At 37.0% G+C, this 19,683-nt stretch overlaps 1 protein-coding gene across 4 annotated transcripts in view; it reads right to left on the minus strand.

Moving 5' to 3' along the window:
• Positions 1 to 19,683, minus strand: part of PRUNE2 (prune homolog 2 with BCH domain) — a 140,035-nt gene that overhangs the window by 98,027 nt on the left and 22,325 nt on the right. For all 4 annotated transcript variants that reach the window (XM_054810236.1, XM_054810235.1, XM_054810234.1 and 1 more), the window contains exons 2-4: positions 9,428 to 9,532; positions 8,763 to 8,965; positions 7,264 to 7,427 (exon numbers count right to left, since the gene is read on the minus strand). In XM_054810236.1, coding sequence (XP_054666211.1) covers positions 7,264 to 7,427; positions 8,763 to 8,965; positions 9,428 to 9,532 — 472 coding nt within the window. The remainder of the gene's footprint in view (positions 1 to 7,263; positions 7,428 to 8,762; positions 8,966 to 9,427; positions 9,533 to 19,683) is intronic.

Genomic DNA, 19,683 nt, shown 5'->3' on the forward strand with positions numbered 1-19,683 from the left:
CAATACAGAGGCAGTTTGATGTCTTTTTGCACCACTGTGTGCTGTACATATTCCATCCTGGATGTGAAACTTTCCTGATGGTTCGAGGTTTAAAGTCAGCCTTTCATTCCCTGGAGACTGAGATCCCATTTATTAATATACCCAAAGACAGCCTTCACTTCCAATTACTCACACTAAATTAAGTGTAATAAAATCTTATACTTCAGCACTGAAAATATTTATTACTGTACTGTGCATAGGGATTTCAAACAAGCGTATGATTGCATTGCATCATGCTAGGTCAATGGGCAAATCAGTACAATAGTATAAGATAGTTGTTGTAAGCCAAAATATTTAGGCTTTAGCACAGAGCCAAGAGAGGGAAAGAAAAACTTGGACACAGCCATCCTCAATCTCATTAGACTGACTAGGACCCAAACATCTAGTATACATCCGTTTTTCTCCTACACTGCCATCACAAAAGTGATGAAAAGCATTTCTTCAAAATTCATAAAGCACTTGCAACACAAAAAATTTTGCCATGCTAAGTACACACCTCCTTATTAGACAAATCCTGTGTGGATTAAATACTTAGTAATGCTTAACAAGCCAAAAGCTGTTCCCCATCAGACATAATTTTCTGGAAATTCACACACATGAAATTCCATTCTGTGTTTCTGTTACAGATATTGTAACTGCCAATATTCTTTTAATTTTCCGTGTCCCTTTCTTTATGTCAGTCTCATCATCATTTTAAGATAATGCTCCTGCCCTATTTGATAGTATTAAAAAATATTAAAGAAATACAGACTGCATGAAAATCATGCAGAATTACCCAGAATGACATTTGTAAATTTACATACATACAACATGGCTCCACAGCAAGCAGATTTCAGATGACTACAGGTAAATGACATATAAACCACCCAAGATAGATACTTATATAGATATAGATAGATATAGATATAGATAGATACAGATACAGATAGATATAGATACAGATATAGATATAGAAATAGACATAGAAATAGAAATAGAAATAGATATAGATAGATATATAGATATAGATATAGATAGATATAGATATAGATATAGATATAGATAGATATAGATATAGATAGATATAGATATAGATAAGCAAGACCTATTTTTCAGTCCCTTTTATATGAAGCAATCAGTAGCCTCCAGTATAATTCATCTAACAATATCCCTTCATTGTTCCCACCTCTAACCAGGTAACAGTGCCTGTGCTACCTATTCTCATCCATACCTTGGGAAGGGCAGTGACGAGAATGAGTTACATGGCCCATAGCACACTCCCAGTCAGCACAGAGCTGCACCTGGATAAACAGCAGCTCAGGGACCAGGTTGCATGAATTATTTTAGCAATAGCAACCTTCTGCTTTTTCAGCACCCTTTTTTTTCTTCCTCCAGGAGCGGACAGGGAAATTGCTCAAGCACATACAATAGAAATGGAGACTCCAGCAGAAAGTACTGGACCTACAATCCATGGTTAAATTCACCATACAACTACCTACCGGAGGGAGGCTGTAGCATATCCCGTAATCCCGTACAGCCACCCAGCAGCACTAGGATAAGCTAGGCAGTCTGTCCATCTGCATAGGTCCTCAGACACACAATGTGTCAAACTTTTACCACAGCTGTGCTGTGCTTCGGGGAGCGAGTATTTGGGGAAGACCAAGAAGAGAAAATCCTAACACGAACATACTGGAAATGCAGTAAAACAAGATGTGTGAATTGTATATCCAATCAAGCTTAGCAGTTCTGAAGTCAACATGACATGAGCTTCATTGTCTGCCTAATTATACAGAAATAACTACTATGTAGTGGGTTCATTGTCAGGTCAGCAACTTCTGATTCATTTTAGCTCCTTATACTACAAATCATTCCAGCTTCACTACAGGATTGATTGTGAATTGAGTAATAACTACACCACAGTTTTTATCCAGTCAGTCCTGGATTTCAACTAAGCTGTAAGACAAATGCAGAACTGTGTCCTTCCCAAAATATAACAAAAGCTGAACTATGCAGAAACAGTCAAATGAAGACAGTTTCTGAGTCTCAGAATTTAAGGAAAAGTATTTTCTCCTGCTTCTCACAGAAGAAATTCCCAAACTATTATAATAAAATGAAATAGACTATATAACTAAACTTTTTTCTATGTCATTATTTCAAATAGTTGACGCTCCCATCTATCACAGGTAGTTTCTACTGTAAAGTTCAGGACTGGGCCACCAAGTTAAACTGACTAGCTCCAGACCTAATGTAGCCCAGCCCTTCTAAAGCCAAGCAAGAGGGAAGCAAGACAGGAAAGAAGCTGAAGAAGAGGAAAAGTCTCCTATTTCTCCAACTGCAGGAAACAGAAGAACTGGCAGCAGAAAGCTGTGGTTACATCAAGACAGGTTCTAGCAGCCAGGTCAGTATCTGGCAGTGATTTTAATAAGTGCCCGAACTACAGCAGCTGTGTAGCACCAAAATTGCCACAAGTATCTCTTTGCTAAAATAACACATGGATTTCTTTCACCCAAAGTAGTTCTACTATAGTGTTGCAGCAGCATTGCTCATGCCAATAAAACTAGTTTAATTCTCACAAACACATAGCCTGGTGAAAGGAAACTCGTACACTATTTATCTATTCCCCAATCAAAAGGAAGGGAAAGGCTGCCTAGGACATACTATGGCAGCCTACCATGCATTTCTACAGGTACCAGTGTGCATTTATCTCTTGCTTTCACACGTGTGACAAATTCTTGGTTTCTTCAACAGTAAGGCCATCTTGGATTTGATATCACCTTTGGCAGGACACAGAAATTTCTGTAAAGTTGTAAACCCAGCATGTGTTTAGACATGCACTGTACTGCAGCATCTAAATGCAACTCTTTGCCTTTCACTACTCAGTTCGTCTCAGAGTCAATCCCCTTGCATATTTTGATCAGGGATGACATCTTCAAAGAGCAAAGCAAACTTAGAAATTTTGGGATTTATCACTTAATACAAGAATGAAATGCAGTCAGCCTGAAATAATGCCTCATCATAGGCAGACATCTTAGGTTTTTGAAAGGTTATTTTTCCCACTTGTCACAGCAATACTGCAGTGCTTGCAATTGCTAACTTTTCTATTAGGATGAAAGCAAGAAAAGGATCCTTCTCAAATTAATAGGGTGTCAGCCAGCCCTAAGATCAACATTTATTCTTCCTTCATTCTTTAATACTATGCTCATCAGCAGGACAGGAAGGCACGTGTCTTCTCTTCCAAGCATTGTAGTTCAGTCGAGGTGCTTTTGCCTGGCCAAAGGTCAGTGGCCCATTTAGTCATGTGCTCTCTTCTAAGTACCTGCTGTAAAATAGATACATGGGCTCAGAAACTTCCTGCAGATTTTACTGAGTGCTGGTGCAACTCCCCCAGGGTTTCTGAAAGCATAATGGAGGCTGCTCTGTCTGCTGACAAGCACAGAAAAAAGAAATATATAATAGGTAATACAAGATTCAATATTATTTGTGTACATCACACTACATTGCAGATATTTTTTTTCTAAGGAGAGGTCACTAGAAAATAGGCTAGGACTCTTAAAAACAATCTGCATTTTATTCTTTTTTGCAAAGCAGTTTGGAAGTGGAGCACTAGTTTTGCCAAAAGCAATTGCTGTGCATTAATATTAAACATGATCTAATGAAGGCAGAAGTCGTTTTGGGAAAACATTAAGAACAGCACAAGCATCTCCTGAATTATAAGTTTATGGCTGAGAGAAACAGTACAATGAAAATATAGGCATTTCTCCTGTCGAGGTTTTGTTCCATGACTTGGAAAAATAAAGGACAGGGAAAAGGGGAAAACTAACAGTCCCTCATGAAAAGTGTACTTCAACACTCCTCACTTCCAAAAAAATCCACAAACCAAAACAGACCCTGGCAAGCAGTCATCATTGCAATTAACAGAAAAGCCAGAAAGCTGGAATAAAATGTAACGTGGGGGGGAAAGGGCAGGGAGGGAAGCAATACATCTAAGAAAACTGTTTCCATACATAAAAGTATCAGTCCAAGTAAGTGCAGTGTTTGGTGCAGTTCAAAATGTTCCTTTCTTTCTGGCAAATATATTAGGGATGAACCAATTAGGGAACATGTGAATCATCTGATCAATGTGCAAGATAGAACAACAACAAAAAAATGGCATAATTCCCGAAGTCCTTAAAAGGGCATTTCTTAACATTTGTCTGGGTGGCTAGAATAACAAACTAATCTTCTCTACTGAAAGTCAGACTGCCCCAACAGGGCACAAAAAGACCTCAACTACGCAGTTCATAACTAGCAAAAGCAGATTCGCATTAAAAAAAAAAAATTGCTGATGCCCTTGTTGTAAATCTGTCTCTATTTACATGTTGCAGTCTGCACCTTGTGGCATCCTTCAAGGCCTTATACAAATAAACATAAGGAGGCATTTCTGAGAGTGCAGTGACCCAAGGTACCTGACAGCGAGTGCTTGGAATCATCCTTGCCAGCTGGCTGCAACAGAAAATGTAATGATTCAGCAGTTTAATGGATCTCGAGTTTGGCAACAGTCCCCTTGTAAACATCTCTGGGGAAATAAAATAATACAGGCCCAAGTCTCTGGCAGGTTCTGTAATTGTTTGCTTCTGGCATAAATCCAGAGGCAGCACAAGCTCTAACCTAAGGCAAATATGGCTGTACAACACTCTGACTCTCCAAGCAGGCTCTATTCAAAGCCCGAGGGTAGAATTAACTTACGTCTGACGGGGAGACAAAGATACCAGGAAAGCATTCAGCAGAAAAAAAGTCCTTAAATATTAAGCTACCTAAATCAATACTGCTCAGTTTCACAGAAGTCTTTTCTCTTGCCTTTTTTTTTTTTTAACACAGAAGAGCAGGCAAAGTTTGTTCAAAGTTGAAGTATGTCAGGTTATAAACATCTGCCTTTGTTATTAAAATAAAAAAATGCTAACAGACTGAGAGAAAGAAGCAGTTTGAAAAAAGAGGCAACAAATGAAGCTACTGCATGATAATTATTAAAACATGAGATACTTGTATTATCTTACAACTCCAGCAAAATACTCACTGGAAAGCCAGAAAATGAAAGATGAGTTCCCAGCTCAGAGACTCAGATGTTAGGATCTCTCAGCTGTTTATGAAAATAAAATCCTAATTCTTAGCACTTTGACTTCCATTTCGGACTTCCATTCTGAACTTTCCCCGAAATTTATACACCCTAACGATACGCAGGTTTACACTGGAAGTAACATAACAAAGCAGGAAAAATGCAGTAGGACCCTTTCGTTGGCCGTACGCCCATGGAGTGCCACCAGAGGGAAGGGCCATCCTGCGAGCCTCTACACATGCATTCACTGGCAGCAAGAATGAAGCAGCCACCCCTCCTTCCAGACCACGGTATGCATGTAGTCCCTTCATTTCCTGTGCTCACAGGTGAGATGAATTTAAAAAGCTGTACTTTATGGGCAAGGACTTTGACAAAAGGCCATAATATATACAGAGAAACACAAAAGCTAGACTTGGGTAGGTTGTATTTGATCTTTTATTTTCAGACTGCTTGTAGTTTGATCTGCCATCTATATACGTTTATATCTAGGAATTTTTTTTCATATTGTCAAAACAAGCAATGGGATTTACTGACTGTTCTGCATTTGCGATGGAAGGTTCTTAAGTACCAAAAACCTCTTCTACTTTAAGAGAACCACAAGAGGACTCACTGTGTTGCTTAGCCCTCTGTATGTACAAACTGTGTTGCTGGGAGAAGCAGAAAAGCATCAAGTCACAAGCGCAGCTGTGCTTCGTTGTTTAGGCTTTGTCAATCACTTCTCATACCAGGCAAGAGAAGGAATGCAGGAACTACCATATCCACTAAGTTCCTCAAAAATTACTGCGCTACCAAAAACGGTAATTAAAATGAAGTTGCTAATTATAAAAAAAATGTAGCTACTATCTCCCTCAAAACTGGAAGTGCTATCTCTAACGCAAACACTTTCAATATTTCTCTAATTTTAACTTGGATACAGACTAGAGAGCCAAAACATGCAGACACTTACAACCACGTACAGTACTTGAACATGTTCTTGTTTGATTTCCAGAGCATTCCCTCCTGACTCTACCCAGCACAAAACAGGTATCCTGAGAGATCCCCAAAGTCTTCTTTGTTCTGCTTCCAAATTCAATTATTATGCTTGGTCATTTGCCTAGATTCCTGGACAGCTACTCAACAGAAATTTGGAGCTTAAAAAAATATTTCATGGCACATTTATGAGAGCTTATTAGCATGGAAGGATACTAAAAGAGGGGGCTAAATGCTGTGTTATTGTTAATGCTTCTTCCATGGCAACATTAAAAAAAAAACATAATTACCTTTTGTAATTTCTCAGAACATGTTCATTACATTAGTTATCACAGTGATGAGTACAATGACAAGACCATACTCCAGTAGCTTCTGAAATCTAAGTGTAGACAAGTTTTCGTATTCCTCATTAAACACACCCATGTTAATTTCTTAAAAGGGCATTTAACAGTTGCACATCAATTAAAACATAAAAACTTTAAAATTCATTAAATGCTATTTAAATTCAGTAAATAACTTAAAAGCAGCAATCAGTTCTTTTCAAACCCAGTTTTATTTCCGATTGAAGAGTTCTGCTGCGGCAAATAAACTGAAGAAACTAATAAAAAAAATGAACTATGAAGACAGAAATGAAAATACTGCTGACTGTTGGAGCCCCATCCTTTGTACACTACCGGGCACATATTACAAAAGAAAAGGAGAGTGCAATGAAGATGCAGTCACGGCATTTTTAAACAGTAAAAGTTTTGCGTCACGCCGTTAAAACATCATTCTATAAAAAGGTACCACCATCAGGAGAGGCTTTAACGTGTAAATATTAGATTCCAATCCATATTGCTGTCCACAGGCAGGCAGAGCAGAACTGGTGGCACTGCACAGCCCCTGGAATCGACGAACTGCACAGCTTTTCCAGCTACCCAGCTGGTGTGTCGACAGCTCCATTTAATATTCTTGTCTAGTGATACAGCAAAGACCTCTCATGCCTATTTTTAAATGCACATTTTTAATATTCAATATAATGTTACTCTTTAACAAACTCTTTACTCCCTGCTTCTTTTATGAAGCTTCCCGTGGTCTTTAAAGGGATTGTTAACCAAAGAATGGATCACACTCTTTCTGCATGAGCAGATTCAGAAACACTCCATTAAACCTTTCAGTATTTAATATAAAGAGTAATCTCTCACCTCTGAGGAGATAAGCCAGTTGCTGAGTGATTAACTCTGGTGCCTCCTGAAGAATCTCTTTTACTACTAAAGAGGAAGAAGACGTTTGTAACTCCAGGCTGCCGTCACATTGCTCATCTGGATTGATGACTTTGACAACAGCTGATTCCAAACTTTTATCCTCACTATCAAGAAAAATTAAAAATTATACGTATTTTTCTTTCTAGAAGCTTAGACAACCCAGTAAAACAATGAAAAAAAAATTTTAAAATTCCAGACTATAACACTAGTGTCATTGCTACTTGAAGTCGGTTATAAAGCCAAAGAATGTCACAATGAAGTCCCAAAATGGTAATTTTTTTAAGTAAGTGTTCACAGTGGTTTTATTGCTTGATACATCATTAAGTGCTAGGACTTAAATGTTTACATTTCCACTACCAAAATTTTTAAAAATCAATAATTTGAAAAAAAATATTTCTACATGTACTGAAAATATCACCCTTTCTATGGAGATTTTGAATTTTCCCCATTGAATATTTTGGCAACTAAAAAAGATCTTTTTTTTGCATTTAGATACTTTATATTTCTGCATATAATAGTAATAACAAAGCCAAACCATATTTAAGAATATAAAACACTAATCATAATTCCTTAGAAGGAAGAAACGCAACAAGGGACACTAATAAACAAAAAAGCAAATCTTACGGATAATTTTTACTTTGCAAAAGTGAATGATGTAATGAGCTGACTGCAGTTAAAGAATCAATAGCTATGAGATTTACGCGTTATTTCTCATTTTAGATTCCCCCTACTTTTGTTCTAATCTGCAAACCCCTCAGAGTAGGACTGGGCCATAGCACAACAGGATGTTACTTATCTTAAATCAAGTTCTAAAGACAGTTGGAAGTAAACAGCATCCTTCACTCTGGGCAGGACAGGCAGACCATTATAAAGAAGCTCCCTTTAAAAGATTCACTATGGACTTGTAAATATTCCCACTTAAGGATGTGTATATGGACTGTGGTCTTCCACAGAGTAACTCTGAGCCTCTGGTACTCAGGACATTTTGAGAAAAATGCTGTTCTTTTGAAGGACTGGAATAATCTAGCAGCCGTCTTAACAGAACATATCCAAGTGTGCTGGCCATCTCCAGATCAATGTAAGCGTCTTAATGCCTTTAGTGAAAGATAACTGAGAAGCAGGAAAAAAAACCCTAATCTCTTATTTACTGCTTACAGGAAACTTCCAGACTACTTAAACTAAATTAAAATATCTAATCTAAGCTGTGTGAAAACACAAGGTACTTAAAAGAGGGAGTTTCATTAAAAGTGACGGAAAGGTGGCTATTTAGTTTGTTGCGTTTATTGGACATAATGGGAGACAAAATATATTTTAACTTAATTTTTTGGGGTCTGTATTAATGTAGAAATACTAATATTAATGCAGAAAAAATGTAAAATATAATTTTTAAAACAGCTCAAACCCATATAAGCCATCTTGCTGTACATACAATGCAATACCTTGTCAGCATGTTGCTGTTTACAAGTGTTAAAGACAATTTCCCTTCAGCATTCAGCTGGTGCAAATTGATTTCATCTCGGAAGATATGGAATGACTCCGGGATATTCAGCTCCTCCAATATAAATCTTGTCTCTGTGAAGTAGCTAAAATCTCTTCTTGGTACGTTCAACACAGGTAAGCAAAGAACATCAGGAGGACTGACCTGTAACGTAGGTGTGCATTTGTCAGAGTTGCATAAAATAAGACCTGTTTTTTATTAGGAAGATGTTTTAACAGAGTGAGCAACTAGAAACAGTCTGAATTTTTGGTTTGATTTTTTTCCCCTTTTACTTAATTTTTTTTTAAAAAGTCTCTTGCTTTTTTTCTTGTCCTTCTGTCTCTGTTCTCTCCTACAGAATCATTCGGAAACTAGGAAGGAGAAAGGAAAAAGAATGATGTACAGGGGTGACTTTTTGCTGCTGTTGAATAAGCCACCCAATACCTACTCATTAATTTTTGTATGGAAAGAAATATAGATTGTGTTTATTTAAAAACCTCACCTCTGATTATAACAGAAGCATTGTCCAGCATAATGTTTTTACAATATATATTAATTAACAATAAGAAGTCTGTAACTACCTGGAACAAATGAATTAAGACCATTTGGTCCATTTTTTTCCATTACCTTGTCTAGAAAGTAGGCATAGGCCAGAGAAGAAATGAGCGAATCCAAATCACAGGATTTATTCGCAAGAACAACATGGACTTTCTCCAGGCGTTTGCTCCTGTTCTGTAACACATTAAAAGACAATTGCAATGAGTGACAATGATGAGAAAAAACAAAGTCCGATCACCAAGACACTTCAAAAAACACATTAAATATCAGGTATCGTCCTCAGTTGCAGCGCTTTTCACCATCGGCTGAAAGAATGCACTTACTGTGGGATCAGACATGTTTCCTTGGCTTCGAAGCTCCCAAGAAAGCCAAGAAATCTGGAGCTCACAAGAGGCCTCGGTTTAGAACCCAAACAAGATCTAAGCTGACAGAAGTCCCTTTAGCACCAGAGTAACAGATAAGCAGCTTCATGTATATGGGGGAAAAGCTTTTGAAAACACCTCACAAATCTAAGACAAAAAGCAGTCCCAAAGAGCGTGGAAATACACGCAGCAAACATACATAGGAAGTTGTAATTTTAATTTTCCCTTTTTTCTTTGCTTGGCTGAAATGAGTAACGAGACAAAGTAAGTGGCTTTCACCCTTACTCTTCAGAAGCTGAACATGCCCTGCGAAGCACTGAGGGCTTCGAGTTGCTCTTACTTGCAAATGGAACTGAGTCTGTTCTGCATTTAATAAAATTAGGAGCCTTCCAAATATGAGGAAAAGAAAAAAACAGCCCAACTGTGTGAAAACAAAATATTGCAAGGAAGTGTCTACCGTCTTCATAATTGTGCACACAAAATGTAAGGTGATGTTTTTCTCCTGTGCACATCATTAATGTCAAGCTAGCTGCACAAAAACATTATGGTTTATTTTCTTTTAATGAGCTACGCTTCTTATTTTGAGAAACATATCTGACTGACACTAAGGTCTCAGAATATGCAATTAAACGTTGTTGTTGTCATATACAAGCTGATGTACTTTTTGTTATTTTGAATTAGACTCTGGATATCAAGTAACATTTTAATCTTTCAGCAGAAGTATATAATTAGTATGTTATCCTCAATAATTATAAATGTGAAATTTTTTAAACTAACCGTTTGTGTCTAATCTTACCTCTGTCTAGATATAAGGAAGAAACTTAGTTCTCTTTCCTTTATATGGAACATAGCCATCAATATACCTTTGAGTAACAAAACCAGGACACCTATTCTCCATTCCCTACATACTGGGAAAGACAGACAGCTTTCTGAAGAGTACAGTGTCTGGAACAGATATGTTCATTCAAGCTGCAGGCCTTCATCTGCAATAAACTGTCTCCATTTTCCTCTTTTCAATATGTTTTTTGTCATATTGTTCTTCTGTAGCATACATTTCTGATTGATCTACCACCCTAAAGAATGAAAATAAAGTTCATGAGCTCATCCTTTTTTAGTACTATTCAGTGCATAGAAGTCTTTTTCTTTAGGTTCATCATAACTACAAAACAAATGACTCAACCTTGAAAAAGAAGGAAATTGAATGAACTGACAAATTGATTATTAAATCTACAAAGTCACCCACATCTAGGAATCCAGTGCAAACAATATAAAAAATTTCAACCAATCTGATTCTGCTCTGTATTTACATATTCTGTACCTATAAAACAATTTGCTTTCTGTTGCTCATAGTCCACAAAACACTATCCCATATAGAACTAGCAACGATCTTCAACAGCCATCTGAGTTTCAGTGATGAATGTCAGACCCGTTCATCAGGTAAGTGAGTGTTTTCTTTTGAAAAATTAAGACATTTTTGTATTGTCTTTAGAATTCATTCTCTCAAGCACTAAAATCTGCACACTTGTTTTTGCAACTCATATGTTGCTGTGGCTTCTTTAAAGTCACATGTTAGCTGTAGCCTTGTTACACAGGTATATTGCAGTTCTAAAACCTGTAGAAAATCATGTGGGAGGAGAACTACCAAAGATGGAAAATGCACCTTGTCTTAAAAGCTGTTTAAAAGGAAAAGAAGGCGGGGGGGGGGGGGGGGGGAGAAAAAGAAAAAAAAAGAAAAAAGAAAAGGTGAAAAAAGAAAGAAAAAAGAAAGAAAGAAAAAAAGAAGAAAGAGAAGGGGAAGGGGAGAAGGAAAAGGAAAAGGAAAAAAGCCAACAAAACAACCCAGCATCTTGCACTCATTTGTATGTTCCATCATGCCTCTCCTCTTTATTACATCTTGATGAATGAAGACAGAATAATTACACAAAAATTGAAGAATTCCAAGGCTGAAAGTTTCTGAACCCTACACTTGACGTCTGAAGAAATGAGAAAAGCATGGCAATAAAGAGTGGAATACAAAGAGACCATAGTGGAGCAGGAAAGCTCTGGAGGCCATCTCTTCATAATCCAAACAGGTCAACTAGCCTTCTGAGGACTGATTTTTTTAACTCCAGCACACCAGAATTTCATCAACACATATGAATGAGAACAGACTGCAGAAGGACAGGCCATCTCCTTGGACTGTTCTCAAGAGCTTAACAAGCTTAACTATGAGATGGAGCTTATTAAGCTGAGTTTTTAAAATGGCAGTAAGCAGACTAACAGTGACAGGGTGTATTTCTTGATCAGGCTGTTAACATACTAGCCCTCCAAACGACTGCTGGTTTCCTCCAGAATATTTCTGCCTAAACCAAACACGCAGCCGAGGTGACCTACTAGCTACTGACAACTCTTTCCCAAAGGAAAAGGAATGATAAACAAATTTCTGAAGGCGTTCAGGGGTTTCTGTTCCACACTGCCTTTCTCTGGTCACTCCAGAGAGGATATATTTGTTTCATGCACTACAATTTGTTATTTTAATGACTCTACCTCTCCCTGAGAAAGAATCTGTTCATTTCCACACAACTACCCCATTTCACTCCCTAATCTCTCATTTGTGACTTTTAGCAAAGTGTTTTTATGATGGGGTTTTTCTAATAAAATATGGCAGCTATTCTACTAATGTTAAAATTCAAAGTCAACCTCTAAGCTGTCTTAATAAGTAATTCAAGTTTCTATTTCACAGATTTCAAAGCTAAAATTGGCCAGAATAAACAGCAAAGAAAGTCTGTGCTTCACATTCTGATGATGTAAGACACACTGACAAAAGAGTAAAGTGATAGTCCACACCTTGTTTCACCAGTCTGAGGAATTTTCTTCATTCAAAAAAAAAGTGAAAGCATGATTCTTGAAGAGGTGATTTCCAATACCAAATCATATACTGCCAAACTATTTATTAATAATAAAATACACTTATATTAATAAAGTTGTAGAATACGTTTGGACGCTAATTCTTCCTGTAGTGCTGGAAACTCACAAAGGGAGCAAAACATAACAAAAACAACCTAAAATGTCACTCTTAATTACTCAAAAGCATAAAAAGATGTTTACTATTGTTTTCCTAAGTTAAATCCCCCACTTTCTGAACAAATACTCTTATCCACCTAAGTAATATGTTCTCCCAAAGACAAGTTGGATTTGATGATCCTTATTGGGTCCCTTCCAACTCGAGATATTTTTATTATTCTACGATACGTTTCTAGAAAACAGCACAAATTTGATATAGATAGATCAGGCTTGCAGACAATCTGCAGCAGACAAAGTTAGAAGTCCCATCCTAGTATTTGCATTCACACAGCATGTGCTGTCCCATTAGAAGTGAAGTTATCAGGACAATTAGAACCATTGGGCTACGCAGCAACTCCCCTAAGTACATGGATGTAACTCCAAACCACAGAGCAGGACCTATGGTCTGAGAGCTGCCATGTGCAAAACTGATCAGCCAAGGACATCTACAGGGAAGTGCATAAACAGGTATATGCTATCCCTGACACAGGTCAGTATGTTATTGCTGAATTGTTTACCTTCCCATTCCCCAGTGAAAACCACTACAATAATTTAGTGACACTTGCGTAACCTATTCACATGGACAACATTTTCTACTCTAAGAATCCTTATTATTTGAACTGGGTATTTATCTGATGCCAGAATCACAGACAATGTATTTATATTTTAATATAAATTTTAATATATTTTTATATTATTATATATTTTTATATTTTATATATATTTTATATATTTTTAATATATTTTTATATTTTATATTTTAATAGATTACTCAAGACAGCCAGGTAGCATCTCCTTCATTCTATTTTAACACAGGGAACCTTCTTGATACAACAACACAGATACCTTATGAAATGCTTAGCGATGACCACAGCGTTATACAAGGGAGAGCAGGTTAAATACTGCTTTATCCTGTGCTGGACAGAAAATTTGAGATCTGTGCATTAGGTAGAAGATGAACTCTGTCAAATCACAGTGATAAAAATTTGAACGTTACTGCAAGCATTCATCTTAGCATAAATGGGTGCCATCTACCAATTCCGCACATAGGGCTACGAAAGCAACATTTTTAATCCTCAACCTTAGAAGTTTTAGAAGTCAGTACTTTCAGCATGACATCACTTCCTCCGATAATCATTACTGGCAAAAAGACACCACTATCCATGGATAAAACAAATCATTAATTACTCCTTCAGGAACACGCAGGTCTTGTAGTCTATAACCACAATGTTGCTTACTACAACTTTTAAAGCAGTCAAAAGCTAGCAGGAAGGAGGATACTGATAGATCTGAAGTTATGTTAAGAGGAATAACTGAATGAATTGTTACAAAAATATTTTCATATTGATTAAAATTATATTTAAAGATCATTGGAACCCTCAATCTTGGTTTTCATCTTCCAAGGCTTAAATCCGAACTTATCCAGAACAATACAAACAGAACACTGCACAAAACAAGCATTCCCTGAGATGCGCTGCCTTTTTTGTGTATTTGGAACAAAAGTATGCTATCCCTCTCAATTCTCACATCAGGTAATGGTTTTTAAAGAGCATATAAAAGAAATGGCATTCTCTAGCTCAGGTGACATCTTCAGCCCTGACAGACATGGAAAGTTTCTTTGTTAAGTTGGTACCATCTCTTCTGAGGCTGGGGGAACGGTCTCCTCAGCTTCAATGGCTGCTCATGGTTTAGAAACCAACATGAAACCGGCATGAGCTAGTTCTTCTAGAAGTTCAACGCACAAGGTAGACTTTCCACTGACAGTCCTCACGCTGTTTTAAAGATCAGTGATATCTTTTTTTGACCTTTCCTGATCTCTGCTCTTCTATTTGCTAAGCATAATTTTATTCTCTTTTCCTTCCCCTCTTGCAGGTCCACGACAGATGATTTCACCAGCATTTCCTCTCCTCATGTGTAGCTCCCCGAATGGCTTTTAATATCTTACTACTACTTATTAATAATAACCTTCCAAAAAGTGTACTCTCCATAAAAACAACCCTGAAGTATACCCTCACAGGGCTATCCAAGCTTAGAGTTTATCTTACAGGTCTGAGACTGCTTCCTCTTTCGTCATCTCAGATACAACTAGTTTGCATAGTCTACTGCTTGCTAATCAGCCAGCTAGGAGAAAAGCATCCACATGGATGTGACCTCTTCCAGGTCTTTCCAAGCAAAACCCCAGCAGAGAAGCCCACAATCAGGACAAAGAAGCTTTAGATACATAAACTCTGTAAGACTTAGCTGCAGTAGGACTAAAATGTGATTAACTCCTGCAGCTACTACAGCTAAACCTGAGAGGAATCACGAACCCTCAATATCTCTAAGAATAAAAAAAAAAATAACAGGTTGATGATGAAACTGTAACTCATAAATTAAACTACATAAGAGACAACTGATCTCTCTTAGTGCTGATGAGTTTTTGTTTAGCTAGATTAAAAGTAATTTGTAAAATGCACAAACACTGGAAGTCTGGGATAAAATGAATTAAAGAAATGATGTGTCATTCTCAGATGGCATCAGTCAGGACAACTCAATTCAGATCAGATCTGTGCAGATCAACATTCACTTATAATGCTCAAAAAAGAGACATAAACATGAAGCTACTTCTACAATCTAGTAAGAGATCTCTTCTGATACTCTGACACATAAGGTGCAGAAACTCTCCTATCTGCCCACTTTTGTTGTCTTTAATCACATAAAAGCATTAGTATGGCAGCTATATCTTTATGCAACTGCAGTCAAAAATACCTTTTATTGGTACTTACCTGCATCAAACAGCTGATTCATTCAAACATACTGCATATACTGGCAATTAGGTTCGCAAAAACTTTGGCTAGGACATATCATACAGTGATTCATCAAGTTACAATATCCCAGTAAAAAAATGACGTTGTCTCTTTTTTTTTTTTTTCCTTCTGTTAATACAGAAGAACTTGAAATGATCTTGCAAGGTAAGAAATCATGAAAACTAACAAGGGAGCAGAGCTACACAGACATACTTAGCTTTCCTGGAGATGCATGGGGAAAAAAAATCAAACTACCTGGACCAAGGACAAGATAGTAATAAATATTCCAACTGACATTTTAAGTCATTTACTTACATGAGAGAAAATTTTTGTACCTATTCAGTAGTTTTGGAATTGTACCTGCAACCCAGAGGTACAATTTATTGAGTAGTCATTTTGGAGTACATCCTGCATTTGCCTTATAGTCTCAAGCAGTATTATACTTCCGTTGGCCTGAGGGCTTTTAAGTTGATTATCCTTCTCCGTTGTCAAAGAAATGGCTTTAAGCCAAGGCAAAGTTAATTTAATATTTCATGCAAAGTTCAGGTTAGTTTAATATTTCATAAGTCTTTTCACAAGAAAAGGTTATAATGGCCTGGAAAAAAGATGGTTTCTTATCCTGATAAGTCTTTGTTTTGTCTTATTTTTGAGAACAGAAAAAAAAAAAACCTACAACTTATTGTGTTTCTCTGCCCCTGCAGTATCACATTTATCATGTACAGTATATAATATATATTATAGTTTGCTTTAATAGTTGTATAATACATGGTTACATAGTGGATTCCTCCCTAAGAAACATAATTTAATAGAGAAAATTTCAAGTGTGCCATATTTTAATCATTATCTGTTGGATCTATATTGTATAATGTTGGTTCACTTATGGATCTAAAAAAAAACCTTTTACAGCAAACATCAATCCCACTAGCAGAACCAAATATAATAAAACAAAAGGGCAATTTTCTAAATCCACACCATCTGCTTTTGTAAGGGAGACACAACCTTACAAAAAAATAAACAAAAGTGGTCATAAAAATTCAATGCCACGCTCAGAACTGGTCAGACAGGCATAAAATATCACCCGATATTTTCTGCTGAATAAGATCCCATGACAAAAAACTATGACTAGGCTATAACAAATACCAGGAAAAGGTCCTAACACCTTAGTTATCATGCATATAGAACTTACCTGGGGCCTAACTGATACACCTATTTTACCCAGTCTTACTTGCAGTCCCTTCTCTGATGGTGACTGCACTTCCCACAGGAGGTTGAACAAGCATTATTGGTCTTCTGAAGCTAACTCTTTAAAAGCCATATTTGAAAGCCAAGAGCTTGCTGAAGAGATTTTTATTTTAAAATGTCATTTCCCAAAATCACACTGTTCTATAGAAGCATGCTGATCCTTCAAAACTTAAAATGGAAATGAGTCAAGTTAACTATCTGGCATGTCAGCCAGGCAGGGAAGTCCTATCCCTAGATTGTTACCGGAATTTCCACAAGACAGGAGCTCTCTTTTCCAGTCATTTCTAATCAAGAATTGGCATGGTCAGCTATTGCTGCTGAGAATTGAGTTCAATATTTCTGCGTTACCAACAGGGTCTGATTTGGCATTCTGCATACAGACAACCTTCATGCTGTTCAAGAAAGAATTCCTACCAACTGCAAACATCTGATCTCTTTTCATTTTTAATTAATTTTACAAAACATAACTGCATGCAAGTCTGTTCTGCCTGTTTTTTGAAATACCTTCTCTCTAATTTATCACGTGCATTTATTCACATTGCGAAAAACAAAAATGAACAATGTTCTCTACATGTAATTTTCATTTGAAAAAGAGTAGCTGGAGTAATCAAACAATGCAGAGATGCCATTTAAATATCAAAAGAAGCACCACAGAATTAAAAGCATCAATCAAAATCTTGTTGCGTCTTTTAAAATTAGATTTATTCCATCAATTGGTTTGGCATTGATTTTCCACTGTGTTTTATAAGCCTTAGATGTTCACACTCTTGCTTCTCCAAATTTTTGCCTTTAGGGCCAGCTTTTGAGACACCACTTCTACTGGATCATGGGGTACAAGTATACCATGTACCCAGTAGTATCTGGTTTTCAAAATGGGTCATACGTAGGGTACACATACATGCCCACGTTCACACACATTTTGGAAGCATAACTTTGGCACCACATATTTTGATCCCAATTTTGCAGTTACATCAAGATAAAACTCCTGTTAAGTCAAACAGATATTAAATATACTTCGTCTGAGGGAATTAAAGAAACCTATGTTTTTATGATACAAGATTACCAAGATGAGGAGGGGAAAATCTTATTTAAATGACCTTCGGCTCAATAAAGATATCACATTGCCCTTCCTGCCAGGGCAAAACAGGATATACTCTCGTATGGCTGAAAAAGGAAAATGTTCCAGCAGAATAATTATTTAAGCTTGAATCAGCAGTACTTCAACAGCCTGTCAATAGGATTCTCTATCACAGAAATTACTAAAGTAAAAATCAAAGTTCCCCTCTTCCTTTTATGCTGCATTAACTCATTTGTTCTTCAAATTAGTCCTTTTATGCTGCATTAACTAATTTGTTGTTCAAATTACTGTGTTCTATGCGGGATTATTGCTCTCACCTAATAACTGATTATGCAATACAGCATACAGCAATTCAGCTCTGCAACAGAACAAGTATATTCCTATTCCAGGTTATCTTTAGTGTTTAAAGCCACTCGCAGCATGCCTTTGAATTTTCAGGTCAAGTTACACGACTCCTCTTTCCTCTCCTTCCCCGCCTGATGCTTTACATGCAAACATGAGACTGGGATGCCTATCAGTTTACAGGACTTGACAGTATTCATCTCCTTTAGGAACTGTTTGGCTTACTACGGGATCAAGTTGTCCCTTGAGACATTAAAAACAAATGAGTTAAAAGTAGTGAGCACGTTTACCTGAGGGGCAGAGTAATTGTATCAGTTCTGTGATGTGTCGGGAGGTGACCAGTACCAATAATCCCTTACATCATGCACAGGAGAAGTTGAATGACTTATAGAGAGGAAAGAGAAAGTGTACTGGAGAAAAAAGGTGATTTTGCTTTGGTGAAGGCAAGGGAATTCAACTCAAATAATGCAGTTCTTTTATCTGCCTCTGTCACAGACTTAAACATCACACCTCAGAGCATTTAAGAAGCTTAGCGTCTTCTTTAAAATGGTAGAAGCAACTTTGCAACTGAGAATAGATTTACCAAGAGTTAGGATGCACATGGACACTGTGCTATACAGGCGCCTTTGGAGTTGAGCTTCATGTTGCCTAAGTCAGTGTAGCCCTCAGGTGGTGTGCACCAAGCCAAACAGGACACCATACCCTGAAGTGAGCCACCCGCCCAGTAGGAATACCGTTAGTGGTCATATGAGACTGAATTTTCTGTATTTATATGGACAATATATAAGCGAGTTTTATTCTGTTCTTTCCTTTTTTTCATTTCATTGCAGCTTGCAATCTCAATGTTTCTTCTAAATTTTTATCAATGTGCTATAGATAATATTTGTGACTAAATTGAACTCAAATACAAACATCATGCATGGCTACATTTTCATACCATTTTTTTTTTCAGATCTTCTGTGTAAACTTCTGTCCCCTCTTTCTCAGTGATTCAAGACAAACAAGTAGTCCATGCTAACAACAGAATCATAGACACCCTCTTCCCATCAGTGACTTATCCTAAAATGTATTACACACCTTCAACTAAGAGAGAGAATCATAGCTGGATCAGGATGCCAAAGTCACTTTCAATTTTGTCTTTATTGTTTAACAGGTTTTTATCATACTATAATTCTAAATGTCTTTGACTTTTTACTAATTCTCTGGTAAAATCGCCTCAGAAAAGATGCAGGGTTCATTTGTTGGGTTTTTTTACTTTAGTATTATTTTAGTCACTATTTCTTTTCCCACACTGAAAATCAGAAACCAATTAACAAGTGCTCCTCTGCTGTCCTTTATGCCTGCTGCAAATATCATTCCCCAAAAGAATTTTCTCAAAAGCCCTTTCTTATTATTGGCAGCTTCTTTTTTGATGAGGGAATTCTATTATTGTAACATGTTTAAGTCCAAGTGTCTTTGTGAGAGATAGATATT

The sequence above is a fragment of the Grus americana genome, chromosome Z, assembly GCF_028858705.1.
Source record: "Grus americana isolate bGruAme1 chromosome Z, bGruAme1.mat, whole genome shotgun sequence".
In the NCBI taxonomy this organism is placed as follows: Eukaryota; Metazoa; Chordata; class Aves; order Gruiformes; family Gruidae; genus Grus; species Grus americana.